Source organism: Pristis pectinata, chromosome 11 (genome assembly GCF_009764475.1).
Source record: "Pristis pectinata isolate sPriPec2 chromosome 11, sPriPec2.1.pri, whole genome shotgun sequence".
NCBI classification, from domain to species: Eukaryota; Metazoa; Chordata; class Chondrichthyes; order Rhinopristiformes; family Pristidae; genus Pristis; species Pristis pectinata.
In genome coordinates, this window is record NC_067415.1 from 86,820,602 (window position 1) to 86,841,897 (window position 21,296).

Sequence of the window (21,296 nt, forward strand, 5' to 3'; positions counted from 1 at the left end):
CCGCCCCCTGCAGTGTGGCCGTGTGCGCAGGCGCGGTGGTTGGTCAGCTGACTGTCAACCGACTGCAGGAGCTCGAGCAGCGGCGGAGAGACGCAGGTAACGGGCGGCGGGGCCGGGCCGGGGCCGGGGCCTGGGCTCGGTGTACGGCTCCGCACGGCACGGCTGGGGTTGGGATTGGGATACGGCTATGGCTACGGCTGGCCCCGGGCCACGGCTCCTCCCAGCAGGCAGGCCGGCCGGTCCGGGGCCGGTGTCGGTGTGCGGCTCCTCCCGGCAGGGCAGCGGCTCGGGGACAGTTTAACTGACTGACTGATTTTGACTCATTGGGCGATTGACCTCGGGCTGCAGCTCGGAGGGGAACTGGGGAGGTCTGCAGTGAGGTGGGAGGCAGCAAGCTCGGGGCTGCTGGAGAGAGGGGGGAGGGAGGGAGGGAGGGAGGGGGCTGGGGGGGGGAGGGAGGGGGGGAGGGAGGGAGGGGGCTGGGGGGGAGGGAGGGAGGGAGGGGGCTGGGGGGGGGGGAGGGAGGGAGGGGGCTGGGGGGGGGGAGGGAGGGAGGGGGCTGGGGGGGGGGGAGGGAGGGAGGGGGCTGGGGGGGGGGAGGGAGGGAGGGGGCTGGGGGGGGGGGAGGGAGGGAGGGGGCTGGGGGGGGGGGAGGGAGGGAGGGGGCTGGGGGGGGAGGGGGGAGGGGGCTGGGGGGAGGGAGGGAGGGGGCTGGGGGGGGAGGGGGAGGGAGGGAGGGGGCTGGGGGGGGGGGAGGGGGCTGGGGAGGGAGGGAGGGGGGGGAGGGGGCTGGGGAGGGGGGAGGGAGGGAGGGGGCTGGGGGGGGAGGGGGAGGGAGGGAGGGGGCTGGGGGGGGGGAGGGGGCTGGGGAGGGAGGGAGGGGGGGGAGGGGGCTGGGGAGGGGGGGGAGGGGGCTGGGGAGGGAGGGAGGGGGCTGGGGAGGGGGGGAGGGGGGGGGAGGGGGCTGGGGAGGGAGGGGGGGGAGGGAGGGAGGGGGGGGAGGGGGCTGGGGAGGGAGGGAGGGGGGGGAGGGGGCTGGGGAGGGAGGGAGGGGGGGGGAGGGGGCTGGGGAGGGAGGGGGGAGGGAGGGAGGGGGGGAGGGGGCTGGGGGGGGGGGAGGGGGCTGGGGAGGGGGCTGGGGAGGGAGGGGGGGGGGAGGGGGCTGGGGAGGGAGGGGGGGGGAGGGGGCTGGGGAGTGAGGGAGGGGGGGAGGGAGGGGGGGGAGGGGGCTGGGGAGGGAGGGAGGGGGGGAGGGAGGGGGCTGGGGAGGGAGGGAGGGGGGGAGGGAGGGGGCTGGGGGGGGGAGGGAGGGGGCACTGAGCCCGGGGCTGGTGGCGGGGGGAGGGAGGGAGGGGGCACTGAGCCCGGGGCTGGGGGCGGGGGGAGGGAGGGGGCACTGAGCCCGGGGCTGGGGGGGGGGGGGGGGGAAGGGAGGAAGGGAGGGGGCACTGAGCCCGGGGCTGGTGGAGGGGAGAGGGCAATGAGCTCCAAGGCTGGTGGAGGAGGGAGGGAGGGGGCACTGAGCCTGGGGCTGGTGGAGGGGAGAGAGAGGGAGCGGGCAATGAGCCCGGGACTGAAGGGGGGGGAAGGGTCCATGAATACTACCGCTTTATTTCTCTTTTTTGCACTATTTACTTATTTCTGTAATTCATAGTAATTTCATGTCTTTGCACTGTACTGCTGCCGTAAAACAAATTCCACGTTATATGTCAGTTTTCGGCACAGCTTTGTGGGCCAAAGGGCCTGAATTGTGCTGTAATTGTTCTATAATAAATCTGATTCTGAGGGGCTTGGTGGATGTCGGAGAAGACAGCTTCCTTCCCATAGCACCAAGCCGGATTTAAATCTCTCCCTGCTAGCCTGATTACATTCTGCTTTACCTCCACACATTCTGACACTATCATCTTTTCTCTTCCTCTCCCCCATTTCCCCCACATTTACAATCTCCCTTGCCCTCTGCTTTTTCAAGGTTTTGCATGTTTTGTGTAGTGGCAGAGTAGCAGGTGAATTGGCTGTAGAGGTGCTGCATCATCGGTTGTCCATCAATCATCCGGGGAAGGTAGGGAGGGTGAGAGGGAAGAGCCAAGCCGTGCCTTGTACCAGTTTTAGGAAATGAAACAGTAGTTTCACAACTAATGTGAAAGGACTTAATGCACTGGCCAATCATTGTGTGCTGAATAATGGCGCTGGTTTATTATTGTCACATATACCAAGATAAAGTGAAAAGCTTTTTGTTTGCATGTCATGCGGACAGATCATTCCATACATAAATACATCAAGGTAGTAAAAAGGAGAACTAGTAGAAATTATGTACTGATAACTTTTCATTTTGAGATTACTGTCAAAACGGGAAACGAGGAAGGAAATATAATCAAGATATCTGTGAGAGTCTGTGGGCTAGAGTGGATGTTGGTCACAAATCTGTTCTCTGTGATGGAGAAGTTAAGGAATAGAAGAGTCATAGATCAATCAAGTAATTTTCTTGTTAGGCGATTGGTGTTTAACAGTAGAGAAGTATGATTATAATTGGGTGTTGGTGAGGTTGCACTTGGAGTACTGTGTGCAGTTTTGGTCCCTTTTATTTAAGAAGGGATAAACTAGTTATAGAAGCAGTTCAAAAGAGATTCACTATCTAATTCACAGACTGAGTAGGTTATCTTATGAACCGCTTTTAAAAACAAAAGCAGAAAGCAATCAGGCTGTTGGGGAAAGTTTGAAATACAGCTTGGTGCTGAGGGGTGATCTTAGGATCTTGTGTGTTTCAGTGAGAGGACATGACATGGTGGATATTGAGATGTTTCCATTAGTGAATGAGTTATAGACTCGTAGAGTTGTGCAGCACAAGAACAATACTTTGGCCCAACTTGTCCATGCCGACATAGTTGCCTATCTTAGCTAGTCCCATCTGCCTGCTTTAGGCCCATATCATCTGAACTTCCTCTATCCATGTACCTGTCCGAATGTGTTTTAAATGTTGAAATTGTACCCTCAACCACTCCCTCTGGCAGCTTGTTCAACATACCCACCACCCTCTCTGTGATTTTTTTAAAAAAGTTGTCCCCTGGGTCCCCTTTAAATCTTCCCCCTCACCTTAAGTCTGTACCCTCCAGTTTTAGACTCCTTTCCTGGGGGGGTGGGGGGTTAGGGAGACTCTGACCATCCACCTTATCTATGCCCCTCATGATTTTATAGACCTCTATAAGGTCACCCCTCAGCCTCCTACGCTCCAGGCAAAAAAGCCCCAGCATATCTAGTCTCTTCTTATAACTGAAGGCCTCCAGGATTGAGTCTTGAAGAAGGGGACGCAGTTGCAAGATAGTGGGACGGTCATTTAAAATTGAAATAATAAGAATTTCTTCTCAGAGCCACTGGGAGCATTTAAAGAGGTAAATTGATTTGTGAGTGATCAATGAATCAGGGATCGTGAGAAACAATAACAAGAGGAGATGAGGCTTGGGGCAGATCAGCCATGATCATATTGAATAGTTGGGTAGACTTGAGAGACCAGGTGGCATACTATTACTTTCTTGTATTGCTCTGCACATTGAGTGGATTACAAGTTCGCCCAGATGGAGGATGACTGGTTCTTCCTCCGTTCAAGGAAGAAGTCAAGGGACAATGTTAGGTCACTTATAAAGCTATTTTCTGTCAGAGGGAGTGAAACTTTTAAAGAATTGATGTGTTTCAGGAATTAGCTTGACTTATACACTGTGGTGTTAAGTGGATCTGAGACTTCACATGTATATAAAACAAGAATCAAAGTAAAATTTCCAGAAGGACCTGAAAAAAACAGATGCTAGTTTACTGTATAACAATACAGTGGGAACTAATTGTAAATTCTATTTACATATTGAAGTATTATATAAAAATAGTACATTGATTGTAATTCAAAACATTTTAAAGCATAGGCCTTCAATCATTTCTCCCTAATCGCACATTGGTGAGAGAGACGTTGAGTTCTTTGGAAGTTTGAGGAGACGATTAAGATTTCAAATTTTTGTTAGATTCGATAAGAACCATTTACAATCAGAGGTGAGTCAGTAAGCATAAGATATAGATTGAAGGTGATTGACAATAATGAGGCAATGTAAGGAAATGTCTATTTTATGCAATATATTGTGAATCTACTGCAGATGTTTGATTCATCAGTTATGATCTGAATAGCTGTGTTGTTAGCTGGTCAGCTACAACATGCTTGTGAAATACCACAATAGTATTATGAAAAAATGCATTTTGTTCTGTCCACTGTCAGAAGATAGCACCTGGATGAAATTGCCATTTTGCTGTCCATGAGCTCTTCACCATAGGATGAATTATCCTGGCTTTTGGTGTATGGTGTGTACATTTTCAGTGAGCAGTGTGTTCTTTTACTTCATTTATTCTCAACTTCTTCCTTCCCCACCCTCTCACCGGAATGCTTTAATGGGTATGTAGGTGTAGAGACTGATACAGGAGCGACCTAAGAGACATTATGAGTACAAATCCAACTATGGCAAATTGCAAAATTAAACTCAATTGTTATGTTGGATAGGAACAAAAAAAGCATGATCTTGCATTGATGTGCAAATTCAACAGATTCATTAACATCTTTCAAAGTCAGGAATTTGCCACCAAGTTGGTCTGGCCTGAAGCCCACATAGCTTGGCTTGATGTTCTCCGCAGTGCCTTGCTATGCTATTCATGTATAAAGCCACCTATCACTGCCTTGGAGTTTATGGCTGGGAAGTAAATGTTGTTTTTCCTTAAACATTCCTTATTGGCATCTAGTAACTAGATAACCAACAACTTGGAAGTCCTCCAGAATTTTTGCATTCAGCTATTCTTAAAGTGAGCATAGGTGGTGAGTGTTAAAAAGTTACTTGACTAGTTTTTTGGGATGCAGAAACCAAATATAGCCAAATGTTTCTTGTCATAATCCAGTGTCCTTGTATACATCTGATAAATGTCGCAGGATACACCCATGGCAGCAGTGGAACTCATCCCATGCATTTTTACTCCAACCTTGAGTCTTGATGTTTGAAGTTTAGTTCATGATGGGACAAAAGAAATTGCATCCAAAATTGCAGTTTTATTACCCAGTGACAAGAATATATGTATTGTCATCAATTTCATTAGACTATATCCAAATTCATTAGTTCCAAATTGATATATTCTAGCTGAAACAAAGGAATGGCAAACCTACTTTGTTTTAAAATGCAAGTTTTTAAACTCATTCAATTATGATTCATGCACATCAGGCAAAATATGTGCAAATAATTGTAATGGGGTAGCTTTAATTTTTTAATTTGACCTACTTTGCAAGGAATTGGCCCCACTATATACACTTGCATGTCATTTGGTCCCAAACTTGCCAGATCCAAATCAGTACAGCTGGGTTTTTTGGTTAAAACAAGCCAGGAATTCCTTGGGCCTTGAGCAATGTAATTGGGTGATATTGTAGGGTCAGAGCAAGTTCTGCCCACAAAACTCTGCTAACAAGCCACCTTCTCTGGCTTTGCTATCTGTCAAAGGTGTCCCTAGCCACAGCTAACATTTAGAAATGAAATAAACTATTTAAATAAAAAAAACTTTAAGATTAAAGTTAAAGCCATCACAGATAATTTAACATACAAGTTATCTTACTTTTCTCTTGTAGCCATACAGTTGTCATCCAATGAATGGGCTTGCAGATTCTGTGCCTTGTATAACCCAGGCCAGGATCTGCGAGCCAGCACCTCCTTCCCAGGGCACCAATGCTCAAGACGAGAGGTCATGGCTTTAAGGTTATGGGTGGGAGGTTCAGGGGAGATGTCAGGGGGAGGTTTTTCACCCAGAGAGTGGTTGGTGCATGGAATGCACTGCCTGGGGTGGTGGTGGAGGCAGATACATTGAACAGGTTCAAGAGCTTGTTGGATAGGCATATGGAGGAGTGTGGGATGGGGGGATATGCGGGAGGAAGGGTTTAGGTAGTGTGAAGGTGGTTTGATGGATGGCACAACATGGTGGGCCAAAGGGCCTGTTTTCTGCTGTATGGTTCTATGGTTTTATTCCCCAATGTAAGAGCTGAGCAACCATCTGTTTCATCATAAGATTTCCAAGAAGAATCCAACAGCAGCCCATAGGCAGGAAATAAATGTCAGATCCTGGCCAGGAACACAGGATTTCCACACTTATACTTATTGAGATTTGCTGTGCAGGTTAAAAAGTTTAAGCAATTTGCCCCTAATAAGCAGCAGTGATCACAATGAAAAGAATATTGCTATGTTATATTTTGCAAAATCAAAGTGCAAATCAGCACATAATCTACAGGGCTGTTTGCCCTTGTTTTCAAACATGGCTGCAGTTTTATATCTGATCTGTGCAGTCTTTTCCAGCAATTAGACCAATTGTCTCGCTCTGCCATCTTTTGGGCTGTATTGCCCTACCCTCCTGCATTCTGTCCAATTACAAAATCGCTATCATTTTCTGCTCCCTATACTGTTATATTACTATTTAGTAATGTAACAGTATAGGGAGCTATACTGAACAGCAAGACAATGGAAAAAAAACAAGAAAATTATACAGCTCCTGCAATCTAAAATAGTTGTAGACATCAAGATCACAAAAGGGCAAATGGATTACTATTTACATAGTAATGTTATTCATTTGCCCTTCTTTTGTGATCTTGATGTCTACAACTATCTTAGATTGCAGGAGCTGTATAATTTTCTTGTTTTTTTTGTCATTAAATGTCTTGCTGTTCAGAAGCTTGCAAGTTAGCAATTTTTGGCATGACAGATCTTCTTGAGTCATATTTCCTACAAGCAGAATGTCACTAACCTTGCGCAAGCCCCAATTGAGAAGAAGCAATTTACTGCATCATTGACTTTCATGCAGCATCTGCCATAGTTCTATATAATGGGTCATTTCAAAGTTAGTCCTTTCAAAATTTTTATCAAATTTAACTAGTCTTTTGTATCTATTTTATCATAAAAGCAAAAAGTTGCCATTATACTGAATTGGTATACATGAACAAGTATTATGGTCCAACTTGTGTTTTAAAAATAAACTGTCTTGCAATTAAATTTACTTTGAAAATCTGAAGCACATTTGATTGTGTGTATAAATATTCAACACCAAGATACTTAACAAACATTGTTATTAAGTAACTTTGTCAACTTACAATTGGACTTTCCACTGAACTTTTTTTTATATATTAGACATATTAACTATGTTGTTTAGATGTTACTTTTCAGTAAGCTTGAGTTTGAGAAATGAAGATTAATATTTTACTACCTTCCATTCAGCAAACAAATTGTTCCTTAAAAATGTGGATAGTAAATTTTATAAAACATCTGTGGTTATTGTGTGGGGAATGAGATATCCCAGCATAGGTCCCTGAAACTTGCATTCAGTGCTTCTGAAATGATTAGATGACAGTCAAGCAATCTACTTGCATAAAAGGATGGTTCAAATATAATAACTTGGAGGGAAAAGTATCTTTTTGTTCACTCCTTCCCAATATGCCAATCCAAAACAAAACTTGTAATAGTTAAGGATTTTTTTTTTGACATGCATTTAACCTTGCTGTTCCTGGCTTCAGTAAAATTGTGCCTTGGGCAAAACTACCCTGCTGCGACTGCAATTGACAACCAAAGGAGAAAGAGATGAGGCTTTTGCTAATTGGACATGCACCATGAGCAGGAGCAAAAAAAAAGTAAAACCTCTAGTGCTGCGTTAGCTCACTCCTTGCTGTTTCTTTCTGATGGCTGTCTAGTTTGGTTAACCAGTGATTAGAGGTATTTTACTCATTGTCTATTTAACATTGTCCTTTTAATCTTTATCATTTATTGTACTGAGTGAGGGGGTGAGGTACAAAATGGATCATCTAACTAAAATTAGAACAATACATTTGTTTGCTGTCCTCTTGAGTCTCAAACAAGATGTAGCTTGAATAAGAATTAGTGAATTGGTTTTCTAATGGGAAACTGAGGTGGTTAAAAATGATGACATTCATAATTTGGAACTGAAACTAGTAAGGTCCCAGGAGACTCTGAATCTTCTGTTTCGAACCTTAATAGAGGTGTTGGAAAGTAGTGTTCCACATACGGAGACACAAGATGCTGGAACCTGAAGCAACACCCAAAATAGTGAAGGAACTCAACAAGCAGCATTATGGAGGGAAATGGACAGTCGATGTTTCGGGTTGAGACCCTTCATCTGGACTGAAGGATGGAGGGGATGTAGCCAGTATAAAAAGCTGGAGGGAAGAGATGGAGCAAGAGCTAACTAGGAGGCCAGGAAATGGAGCTGGAAGTTATGTAGGCCAAGATAGTGGTGGAGACAAGTACTCTGGAAGGAGAAGTGGCTGTATTGGGTTTGGGTGAGAGTGTGGTCATACAGCAGGAGAGCAATCGAAATCACAGGGTGAGCAGTGAGAGAGAGTCTCACAGAACTCCCATCAAAGAGAAGAGGAAAACTTCTTCCAAGTGGGCATACCTTGAAGATACTGTGCAATAGAGCAGCAAAATGAAGAAACAAATTACTGCAGATGCTGGCATCTCAAGCAATACATGTTCCACATATTGTTGATACACCTTTAAGAAAACTGATTTGAAAGTAAATGACAGGCTGAAATTCTCAGTGAGAATTTGGTCATGTGGAAACTCCACAGTTGTCCTAATTTCATTGTGTTGAAATCATACATATCATCTAGCTAGTGAACATGCATATTGTTGAACGTGTAATTATGCAAATGTGAGTGTGAAGATGCACCAGTGTTAGTATTAATCAAATCTTAATATGTGTTGGTAACTTGGGACAAGTGGGGTCTTTTTGTTCTGTAGTTGTATCCTTTTTGCTCACTCTTTGGTGGAAAGATTCACCATTGTATTCGGTCAAATTAGCCAGTGAATGTGGGTGAAGGGGTCTTGGTCTACATTGGGACATGGCATCAAATGATCCAGTTTACAGGACGAACAAGGAGAGCGAGAGGACTTCCTTGTTTTTAATTGTGTTCATTCTTGTAAAAAAGTTATGTATAATTTGTTTTTCTTGTGAATGCTACTTGTATGCTATGTACCTGTGATGATGCTGCTGCTGCAAGTAAGTTTTCCATTGCACCTGTGCACACTTGGACTTGTGCAGATGACAAACTCGACTTTTATTTTGATAACCTGAAGTGTATTTAGAAATTAAGCATAGAGGTGAAAAAGGCATGGATGATCGTAGATCAGGGATATCAGTTTGGATGTGAATACTGATATTGTATTGCCGAGGGATGATTGTGCATGACAAATTGGAGATGGCCAAAGATAGAATCTTAGGCCCAGAGGGATAAGAAGCTATTGCAAGGCACTATTCAACTACAACTAGATAAATGACAAGTGCTGGCAAAGGCAGACCAGCCCAACAGGACAAGGAGAAATATTGGAAGATGTGTGGTCAACCTGTTGAAAGTCCGCTGTCAGGGAAGAATTGGGAGAGATTGGTTATTTGTGTCACAAATGCACAGATGTCATTGATTAAAAATGCTCCAGACTGACAATGTGATAGATCAATATTTTCATGGGATTATCGACTATGGGTCAGTATGTAGCAACCTCCACTAGATTTGAATGTGATACTGAGCTAACCCTCCAGTACACTGCTCGTTGCATTGTTAGGTTCATTGGCCAAAGAAATTGTTCAGTACCAGGAAAGGCATATTAAAGCAGTCTACTGTGAAGTGATGCAGAGGGAATGGGAGATGCACCTAATAGGGGAGGCCAGGGGTTGGAAAGAAGTGCCTGCAAGAAGATCAGAATCAAGTTTATTATCACTGACGTATGTCGTGAAATTTATTTTGCAGCAGCATAGTGCAAAACGTAAAAATTACTCTAAGTTACAAATATAAATAGTGAAAAAGAGGAATAACAAGGTGGTGTTCATGGACCGTTTAGAAATCTGATGGCGGAGGGGAAAAAGCTGTTCCTGAATCATTGAGTGTGGGTCTTCAGGCTCCTGTACCACCTTCCCGATGGTAGTAATGAGAAGAGGGCATGTCCTGGGTGGTGAGGATCCTTAATGATGGATGCTGCCTTTTTGAGGTGGCGCCTCTTGAAGATCAATGCCCGAGTATCCCACCAATAAGGCAAATAAGCTTGGACCTTTTACTGCTGAGAAACGTAGGTCTACTCTCCGGTTAAGCTCTGTCAGTGAGCAAACCTCAAATGTGCGAATGAACTTTGTGCAAATGACATCAGGATGTGCTGCAAGCCTTTGAATGACACTTGTACACACCTGGTGACCTGTATGTGTATGCAGGTCTTTCCCGACAAAATTTCAGGAACTATCTGACCCATATGTAAAGAAAGTTAATTTCCATTGTGCTCAAAATAATTTCTAGCCCTCTGTCATTTGGATGAGATTTTAAGTCAGTCTGTCTGCTCTTTCAGGAGGAATTAAAAGATCTTGGCAGTGTTTTTAAGAAAAACAATGGAGTTTTTCCTTGTCCTGCCCAGCATTTATCTAACAACGGGTTGTTTGTTTCTTGTGTGATCTTCCTGTGTGTGTAAAAATAAATATTTCTACAGGAGACACAAGAAACTGCAGATGCTGGAATCTGGACCAAAAAAGATGAATTGTTGGAGGAACTCAGCGGGTCAAGCAGCATCTGTGGAGGCAAAAGGATAGTCAACATTTTGGGTTGAAACCCTACGTCAGGCTCCACACGTTGCTCAATCTGCTGAGTTCCTCCAGCAGTTTGGATAAAAAGTTAACTTGTGTTTCCTACAATTGAATTGTTAACAGCATTGGCTTTAAAGCACTTCGTGAAAGATGCTATAAAAGTGCAAATTTCACAGTTTTCAAAGATCTTTGTTAGCTTAGACGAATGTATCAGTTGTTTAAAATAGTACAGTTGTTATCAGGAAGAATTTGAAAATGACTTTGCAAACCTGCCAGTAGTGTTCCATGGTGATAAATTGTCAGTCCTGTTCGAATGTTGGAGTATATACATAAATGTGTCAGGGCAAGGAGGTAACCCCAATGAGCTTGTCCTCCTGCTCTGCATTTTGCAATTCCCACTTTCTTTTGTCAGTCCTTTAGTCTATGTTCTTGCCCTCTAACTGCTCTCATTCACTTATTGACCAGATGACCTTGTTCATTGTTTATCTGGCAGGTTGTTTGCCACTCCACATTCCAGCATCTGTAGTCTCTTGTGTCTCTCTCCTTTTCAGTTCTGACACAGTGCCTCCCACCTGAAACTTTGTCTCTGTTTCTCTTCCCACAGATGCAGCCTGAACTACTGAGTATTTCTAGCATTTTCTGTTTTTGTTAATCCTGAGGTTTGAGATTCTGTAGAATTTCTTCCCCCCCCCCCCCCCCCCCCCCATCCTTGTATACTGTTTCATTAACATGTACCTACTTTTGTTTGAGTGACAAAATCTTTCCCAATTTTTCTCCCCTTGCACATCAGGATGATGAACGTTTAGCCGTCCAGTGTGTTTCAGTGGGACTACAGATTGCTGTTGGAAAGACTGATAAATTTGGAAGGGAACAGCAAATGAATCATGATTCTCCTTGTTTAAGTCTTGGCTTTTTTCTCCCAGAAACTAAACCAAAATTGCACAAACAACTGAGAAACAGCTCACAAAATTAACTTAAGATAGCAGAAGTGAAAGAATTATGTTGTAACCTATTTGAAAGTATCTACAATCTTTGATTTAAGTTTTCCAGTATTGGGGGGTTTAATTCTTGAATTTCACTTTGACTGGGCAGCCTAAGATAATCCGAGAATCTTGTGCAATGAAAGCAGAATGTTAGTTGTTTCATTTTTTTCAAATAAGGATCCCTTTGAGGCTACAGAAAGAACCATATGCTAGAGGGCACTGTAGTTGCTCAACAGTTGTTTAAGTTCCAGGAGCTTCACAACAGTTATGTCCTCTTCATTTGTCATCTCGAAATTAATTTTCCCCTTCTGTCCGCTGTAAGTAACACAGTGCCACGCGGTTGATTCGAACAAATACCTTTATTAGCAGTGCACTGCTAGGAGAATTCTCTTCAGCACTCACTAAGAGTCGCTTCCCGAGTTCTCCCCGAACAAAGGGCAGACAGACATTTATACAGGAATTGTCACGCACATCCCATGCAAACGGCGCCGCGAGTTTCAGTCAAGCTATAGAGATCCTGAGACAGCTATCACACCTTTTGTCTTAGTATAATTGAGTTATGATCAAGGCTTTCAAAGGCAGGTATCACCCTTCATTGTTCAGACCAAGTCTTCACCTCGATATTAATTACAGTCAGTATCGCCACCGTCTGACATATCGGATTGGTTCGTTACCCGAAACAAAGGCAGTTAACATACTTAACATTCCAACCTAACTAGTGGGTCAGCAGCTTGCTAGTCCTTGCTAAAGAAATATAAATGCATATATATATATTTTGTTTGCCAGTTATAGGTATGGTTGCAATTCTTAACCCTTCACTTCCTCACATTTACAAATTGAAACTTAATCCATTTTACAGAAGGATATGGCTCACACAATGGATAACTGAGCAAAAAACACAATGTATGCTCAGTTATCCATTGTGTGAGCCATATCCTTCTGTAAAATTTTGACTATCTGAAGAGATTTCAATTCTATTTAGCTTTGAAATGATTACATAACCCGGCCTACACAACCTACAGTGCTTGTAACTGTGGATCAGTTCACAAGTGCACATTCGGTGAATATGTTTAAGGCTTTAATTTTGTGCCTAGAATTAGCAAGGAAATGGAAACATGAAGAGGCCATTTGATTTCCATCCTGCTTTGCCATTGAACAAGGTCCTGGTTGATCTTCTATTCTTGTACCATTTTCCTGCCTTATCCCCATGATCCCTTGATTCTGTGATAACCAAAAAATTATCACTCTGTTTTGAATGAACTCAATGGCTGAGTCTCCACAGCTCTATGGGAAGAGAATTCCAAAGTGTCACCGTGCTCTAAGAAATATTTCCTTATTTCAGTTCTAGCTCTTACAGATGGTAAGTGCAGATACTGGAAATACTCAGCAGGTCAGGCTGCATCTGTGGGAAGAGAAACGGAGTCAATGTTTTGATTCAGAGACTCTGCCTGAACTGTAAAGGAGAGCCTCTCCTATACATGTCTGATGAAGAGTCTCTGACTTGAAACGTTGACTTTCTTCTTCCACGGATACGGTCTGACCTGCTGAGTATTTCCAGTATTTTGTCTCTGTCTACAGAATAGAGGCCTGGCCTACTCCTTGTACAACGGACACTCTTCCCCCAGGAACCAGTCTGGTGAATCTTCACTGCACATCCTCTGACAAATATATCACTAAGTAAAGGAGACCAGAATTTTATGCAGTGCTCCAGATCTGGTCTTGCCCAAGTACTATATAATTGTAGTTAGATGCTTACATACTGTTACGGTGAAATCCTGTATCAATAAAGCGCAACATACCATCTTCATTTCTAATTGTCTGCTGCACCTGCACAAAGCTTTCAGTGACTTCTGTACAAGGACACCCAGGTCCCTTCAGATATCAACATTTCCTGATCTCACCATTTCAAAAAAAAAGTGTCAACATTTATGTTTGTTCTACCAAGCTGGATAACCTCCCATTTTTTCCTCCTTGTATTCCACTTGCACACTCACTCAGCTTGTCTCTAGTCACATTCCTACTTGGTTTCAAGTCATCAGCAAACTTGGAAATATGATACGTGGTCCTCTCAACTAAGATGTGGATTGTAAATAGTTGGGCCAAAGCATTAATCTCTGCAATATCCCACTGGTCACAACCTGATACAGGCCTTTTCATTCCTATTCTGTTTTGTATCTGTCATCTTTTAATCCACAGTAGTATATTATCCCAACTCCATGTGTCCTAACCTCTGATGTGGGGCCTTATCAGAAACCATCTGAAAATCCAGTTAGACAATGCCCACTAGTTTCCTTTCTTTTACTCTGCGAGATACACCGTAAAATAACTCCAATAGATTAATCAAATATGATTTCCCTATCATAAGTCCATGTTGTCTCTGCTCAAGCATTGTCTTGGTATCTTGATATCACTTACTATAGATGCCAGCGTTTTGTATACTACTGATGTCAGGCTTCCTCTGTAGTAGCTTCTTGTTTTCACACTCCCTCTCTAAAAATTGTGGTCATATTTACCACCCTCCAATCTGCAGAAAACATTCCAAAATCTATGGAATTTTGGAACCTCTCCATGGCTACCTTTTTCAAAAGTCTGAAAGTAGATCATCAAGTCCTTGGGATTTAGTGGTTTTCAAAGTCATTAACTTCTTTAGTAGCATTACTTTACTTACACTAATTTATTTTATTTCATTTGCAGTGGACCCTTGATGTAGTATTTCTGGAAGTTTGTTTTTTTGTCTTCAAGTATTTAATTCCTCCGCCATTTCCTTGTATAAACTCTCCTATCTCTGTAGGGAACCCTTAGTTTCCCTTTTTTTTTAAAAGTTGGCACTGATTTTATACTTGTATACTGATCACAACAAAATATTTTCAGATTGATCAGGATGGACTTCAGCAAACTCCCCAAAATCCGAGATGTGGAGTACGAGACAATGATCGGATATGTTCATGGTGTCTCTGGACCCGGTGAGTATCTTGCTGAATAACTGTTGTGGAATTGGCAAGCATTCTCATATAAGCAAGCTTCTGTCTGCTAAAAGCAGACAGACACCCTGTAGCAAATGATACAACTTTAGGAGCAGAAAGATGTATTCACTGGAACTTTATTAACTAGCAAGCATTTACAAGCAAGCAATTTTCTACAGTGTTTCTCTCATCAGATTCTTTATCATCCTCTTAATTTCAAGAGTGAGGATCTGTTTCTGGGCACTTTAAAATTTTCCTTAAATGATGGGATGGTTCTTGAAAGCTTTGAAAATCAAGTTTAAAATATGGCTAGATGATCTTGTACCCTGTCAGTTTCTGGCATTTAGGAGCATTGACCATTCATAGCTCAATGGGTTATTTGCAAGAAAAATGACAAGTTTTTCTTCTATATCTGGGGCCATACGTTTACTTTGTTTCACTGTTTGTATTTTCCAGTTGTCACTGCCTCAAATATGGCTGGAGCAGCGATGTATGAGCTGGTCCGTGTAGGCCACTCTGAGCTGGTTGGAGAGATTATTCGCTTGGAGGGAGACATGGCCACAATCCAGGTCTATGAAGAAACCTGTATCCTTATTAATTAGCCATGTAAATTTGAGCAATATGCTCATAGGTGCACTTTTCTGATTCATATTCCTACTGAAATATCATGACCAGACATCCCTCCCACCCTTCTGTCCCTCCCCTAGAGTCAGCTTAACTTCTTGGGATAGGCAGGAAAAACCAGGGCCAATAAGAAGAAATAAACTGTTCAAAGACAGCCCTGTATTCCATGATTTAATTCCATATATAGTAACTTTATCGAGTAGTTCTTTATGCGTGGACTGAAAGTAGGAAAGATTTGCATTCCTTCATTTCCTTTCAAGCACTTTACCAGCAATGAAGTACTTTTGAATTGAAGTTTAGAAATGCAAGGAAAGAAGCAAATGATTTGACTACAGCAGGTTCCTACAAATTGCAATGTAATTTAGTAATACTAGTAGAAGAATGATTAAAGGTCAGGGTACCAGCAAGTATACCCCTGCTGTTTCAAAATAGTTTCATGGGTTTTTTTTTTACATCCGTCTGAGAGATTGGCCTGTTTATTGTCTCATCCAACAGTCAGTGCCTCCTTGGGAGTGCAGCAATGGTTGTATCAGCCTAGAATTTTGTACTTGGAATGTTCTTGCTTAAAGGTGAAAGTGCTACCTGTTCTTGTAATCAGACCTTCAAGATCAAGGATGACTTGCTTTTACTCTGGTTTCGTAGGTTCTGAGGTGACTGATGAGGCTAACGTGGGAATCACTCTCTCTCACATGAGGCAGAATGTGCCTGATGTAGCAGACAGGTGGGTATTTAGTGTGGTGCTCCCAGTGCATCAGCTGGAGCTTGTCAGTACCATCCAGAATACTCCTCTTCCACTTTGAGCATTCATGGCCATTAATTCTCAGGAGTTGGTGGGGATATTGCACTTCTTCAAAGAGGCTTTGAGAACAACCATGAATTATTGGCTCTGTCCACCTAGTAAACTCTTCCCATGACAGAGCTCCAAATGGTGTGTCTGTTTCAGGGATCTGGTATCAGGCATACTAACAACCCAGCTAAAATAGCTGAATAACTGGGTTATAAGTGCTGATGAGCTGGGGTTCCTCAGTATTTTCAAAGCCATTAAAGGTGCCTGATATCTTGGTTAAGCTTGCTTCATTATTGGCAGTATTTTAAGCCATATTATCCTGAGCAGCCACCACCAGCTGGTGTATCTGTCGGAGATCCTGTGTTGCGAACAGGGAAGCCCCTATCTGTGGAGCTGGGACCTGGCATTATGGGAGCCATCTTTGATGGAATCCAGCGACCCCTGAAGGACATCAATGATCTGACGCAGAGTATTTACATCCCTCGTGGGGTCAACGTAAATGCTCTGAGTAGAGACTTAAAATGGGAGTTTACACCTTCCAAAAATATGCGGGTAAGAGTTTTCAATAAAAATTTTATCATATAAAGTTGACCTTTTTGCCGGTTACATGCGTATTCCTTTGTACCAGCTATGAGATGTGATTTGGATCACCTTGACTCGTGTCATTGGTTTGAGAATTTGTATTTGACATTTTTAATGAACAGCTTAAATATGGAGACTAGTATTAAAGATGGATAATATCAAAAATGTGTGTTGTCTTATGAGCTGTAACATGTTACCTTTTTATTTTTAGGTTGGTAGTCACATCACTGGTGGAGATATATATGGTTTTGTGTTTGAAAATTCTCTTATTAAGCACAAAATCATGCTTCCTCCAAAAAACAGAGGAACTGTGACATATGTTGCCCCAGCAGGGAACTATGATGTCTCTGTAAGTATTGAGATTTTGTTCCATAAATCTGATCAAAAATATCCCTAGATTTATTAGTTAAATTTTCATGAAACCAGATGATGTAGACATCTTGCTTTATTTTGCTTCAGTACACATTTCCTCCTTTCTAACATAGTGAAGCTCTTTGTGTTATTGTGTTTAAAAACATGAGGAAAGAAATGTAATGAAAGTTGTCCAAAAAGGGCATTCTTTGGAAGTGCTGAAGAAATGGAAAACTTAAGTGAGGATTCCAGATCATCGGGAACTAGGGGTTTGAACGCGTGTCTTCCAGTGCTAGGATAAAGGGAGGAGAACCTGGCAGTGCACAAATGGCAGTCCTTCTTGAAGATGACAGTGATCAACTCAAATTCTCATTTGCATTTTTTCTTTCCCTTTTGAAGGATGTAGTTCTGGAGCTTGAATTTGAAGGAATTAAGGAGAAATTCACCATGGTTCAGGTCTGGCCTGTCCGTCAGGTCAGGCCAGTCACTGAGAAGCTTCCGGCAAGTCATCCCCTACTGACAGGACAGCGAGTGCTAGACGCTCTTTTCCCGTGAGTTTATCTTTAGTCCGTTGTTTGAAATGTTGTAAAGCCTAGTCCCACTCTTGGTTAGAATGCTTTGGCTGCTGTAAGTTCAACATTTGGAGTAACAGCTAGTGATTACCTTGTTGCTGTAGGCACTGTGTCTCTTGTGCAACTGGTACAGTGATCATTTCTGCAGCACTTGCTGCAATTCCACAGGAGGGCGCAACAGACTCTGGTCTTGGAGTCTTTATGCACATCTAATGTTTGAACGTAAGCTGCAGGTTTTCACCTCCCTGCTTTTTCCATTTTTATTGGCATTCCCTTGTATGTGCCCACCCTGATTTGGACCCCAGCGCCTCTCACCAATGTGTTGAGTCTTGCAAATAACTAAAATAAGGAGTCCATACTTTGGGCCTGGAGTCATTCACAAGGATTTTGTGCATGATATTACAGCCATTTTAATAATTAGTGCGTCTGATGGGGAAAGAATAGTCTCCTATCTCTACTTGGATTGATTGGAAAGTTGGCTCAAAGCGGATTCACTTACCATTGTTTGTTTTGTTCTGTTAAAGGTGTGTGCAAGGTGGAACAACGGCCATCCCTGGTGCCTTTGGTTGTGGAAAAACTGTCATTTCTCAGTCTCTCTCAAAGTACTCCAACAGTGATGTGATCATCTACGTTGGATGTGGGGAGCGTGGCAATGAGATGTCTGAAGTACTGAGAGATTTCCCAGAGGTTGGTTTCAAGTTGCCTTCAAGAAAAAGTATTTAAAAACTGGTAGCAAAGTAGTGGAAACACTGTTTATACGTGCTGTTTAAGAATAGGTTGCAAAATAGTCTGAGAATTTGGCATAACTCAGCAAGAGCAAAGACAAAATGAGAAATGACTGATCTCCCAGAAACTAAAATTTTATTCTACTGAACAAAACTCCAGGAATGCCTCTTCCCAATGACGGGAGCAGAGGTGCAAAGTGATAAGTGAGTCCTTCCCCCCCCCCGCTATAATGTGAGGTTAACCCGAAGATCCCTGTCCTTTGGCTGGTCTTTTGGCATTTGTAATTGCTCATCATCAAAGATGAGGCGTGATTGCTGAGTACTCAGTCTTGGGCTGCATTCTAGTACAAGAATCTTCTCTGGCTCTCAATATTTCATTCTTCCTGTTTTAAAGAAAATATAGTGGTTCAATTAGTGTAACATGAGGGTACAGATTTTACTATTGCTCTATTCAAGTCATTGGTCTTGCTGGAAGGCTGCATTCAGAGAGCATTTGGGCTGATTTGACCACTCTCTAAACCTATTCTTTGGATCTCTGCTAATAGGCCTCATTTCTCTTGCCTCTTGCAGCTGACGATGGAAGTTGATGGAAAAGTAGAAAGCATCATGAAGCGAACATCTTTAGTGGCTAATACATCCAATATGCCTGTCGCTGCCAGAGAAGCTTCCATCTATACTGGTATAATATCTCATTGGTTAATTATCTTGCTGAGTAGTGTTTTGAATTGATTGTGTTGGCTTTTATTATTGGAGGACCACAACTGGATATACATCATGGTAGGCTATAGATGAAACCTCCCCAAAGGTAACCCATACATGCCTGTCATAGAATGGCTCTTCCTGCACCAACCTTTCCCATTCTCATTCTATAATATAATGTTTAATCTTCGTTGTTTCTGAAGAGAAGATTATAATGTAAACTCCTGATAGCCCAATTGATTGTATTGTAAATGTCTTCAAAACAGCTGTGATCAGCGCATCCTTTTAAAAAAATAATTCACCTTTGACTCCTTAGTTAATGCTACATAGAACTCTCTCTCACATAGGATATGCAGTTCTTTTCCATGTATCATAAAACTGTTTGAATCTCTTGCATCAGGGCTCCCTCCTCTCAAAGTAGCCATTCGTGACTTTGGCAATCTTGCGAAGCACCTCCTCCAGTCTGTTTGACCTCTCTGTGGCATTTGAAAATTCATAACAAACAAAAATGCTGGAGGAGCTCAGTGGATCAGACAGCATCGGTCAATGTTTTCCTCCACAGATGCTGCCTGGCCTGCTGAGTTCCTCCAGCATTTGTTTGCTGTTCCAGCTTCTAGCATCTGCAGTCCCTTGTGTCTCCATTCATAACACAATTTTCCATGCTGTTGTCTTTTTTTAAATCATCTTTGCATGACTCCATTCTCGGCTTTCTCAGTTCACAACAAAATTGTCTTTTTACAGTTCTTCACTAGTTATTCCTATCCTCATGTATATAATTTCCTTTGATACTTCAAGCTGTGGGCTTGTGCACCCCCACCTCTTTCCATCCCTTTGTGTGACTCCCAGTGTTCAAATGGTGATCCCATAGTCCTTTCCATTACCTCCACTTAATGAAAGGCATGTGCTTGTTGCAGAAAATACCACATTTTAACTATAAAAATTAAACCATTTGAATTCTAATTCTTACATCTGCTTTGGCACCTTATTTTAAAAAGGTATTACACTTTCTGAATATTTCCGGGACATGGGTTACCACGTCAGCATGATGGCAGACTCCACCTCCCGGTGGGCTGAGGCCTTGCGAGAAATCTCCGGACGACTGGCGGAGATGCCTGCTGGTAGGTTTTCTGTGTACAGCACTTAACAAATAATTTCAAAGCCAGTTTCAATGTTAATGGCAAATTCAAGCCATGACTGGGTTCACTGGCAGCCTTCATTCCTGAGTGTTAGCCGGTCTTTTTACATTGCTTGATGCATTGTTCGTATCAACCAGCTGGATAATGGAAATGACGTTTATTTCAGAGTCACGTTTCTCCAATCTTTCTCAAAAGGCCGCTATATCATCACATTGAGAGGAGACTTGATATTAAATCCTCAGAACACTTATACTCCCAATCATTACACATAATGCATTACAATTGGGATTGGAGAAGCTTGTATGTGAAAGTAGGAAACCCATTGTGATTGTTGCACTCTAGGTTACGTTACCCTGCCTTTGGATACTGGCCAGTGCTGGTACACTTCTGAAGACAAGGTTTGAGCTACTGAGTCAAGTGCTGGCACCTTTCACCCAAAATTTGTAACTCTCATTCAGTTCTCCATAAAGAGCAATTGGAGCTAATTGCCTTTGATCTGTATTTACAGCAGACTTTTATCTTGATGCTTAATGATGCTCATTGCTGGGGAAAAAGATTGAATCTAACTTTTTCTGTCTTCCTAGACAGTGGTTATCCTGCTTACCTAGGTGCCCGTTTAGCCTCATTTTATGAGCGTGCAGGCCGCGTCAAGTGTCTGGGAAACCCCGAGAGAGAGGGCAGTGTCAGCATTGTCGGAGCGTAAGTATTTCCTCAGAAACCGGAAGTCTCTATCCCATCTGCATTCACCTGAAGGGAAGGTGCCGGGTTTGATTTGAGGTTTATGAAAATGAGAGGTAAACCTCTTTATGCCCATTATTGAATCATACTTTGTATCAGTAATGAAATGGAATTGGCCTGGTACCAATGCATAAAGTGAAGGAGATTTCCCTTAATCACTTAATCTCATAAAGCTAAGAACAAAGAGAATAGTAAGCTTTTGGCCCATTGTACATACGTGTTTGCAAGCCATACAGTTTCTCAACATCTGTTCATGGTGTATAATCCTGCATTCAAGAAGTCTGTACTTTTTAATTTAAAAACAATCCCACATTTACATGAGCTAAGCACCCAAAAGATCAAGAGCAGATTGTTGTGTTCTGCATGCAAGTTATTTTTAAGGTCTTGATCTGATATATTGATGACATTGTTTAACAGAGATCACCTGCAAAGATGCAAAGTGATGCAGAAACCTTCCTCAGTTAGCTAGGAGTAAATGTTCAGTCAGGTTCTGCTTGGTAACTGTTCAGT

General features: G+C 42.8%; 1 protein-coding gene across 1 annotated transcript in view; it reads left to right on the plus strand.

Moving 5' to 3' along the window:
• The first annotated feature begins 29 nt into the window (after positions 1–29).
• atp6v1ab (ATPase H+ transporting V1 subunit Ab) overlaps positions 30–21,296 on the plus strand; it is a 36,589-nt gene continuing 15,322 nt past the window's right edge. The window contains 10 exon segments of the mRNA XM_052026022.1: positions 30–96; positions 14,481–14,572; positions 15,029–15,157; positions 16,321–16,535; positions 16,777–16,914; positions 17,316–17,467; positions 18,013–18,175; positions 18,784–18,892; positions 19,908–20,030; positions 20,633–20,747. Of these exon segments, the coding sequence (XP_051881982.1) occupies positions 14,491–14,572; positions 15,029–15,157; positions 16,321–16,535; positions 16,777–16,914; positions 17,316–17,467; positions 18,013–18,175; positions 18,784–18,892; positions 19,908–20,030; positions 20,633–20,747 (1,226 nt within the window). The 5' untranslated portion in view covers positions 30–96; positions 14,481–14,490.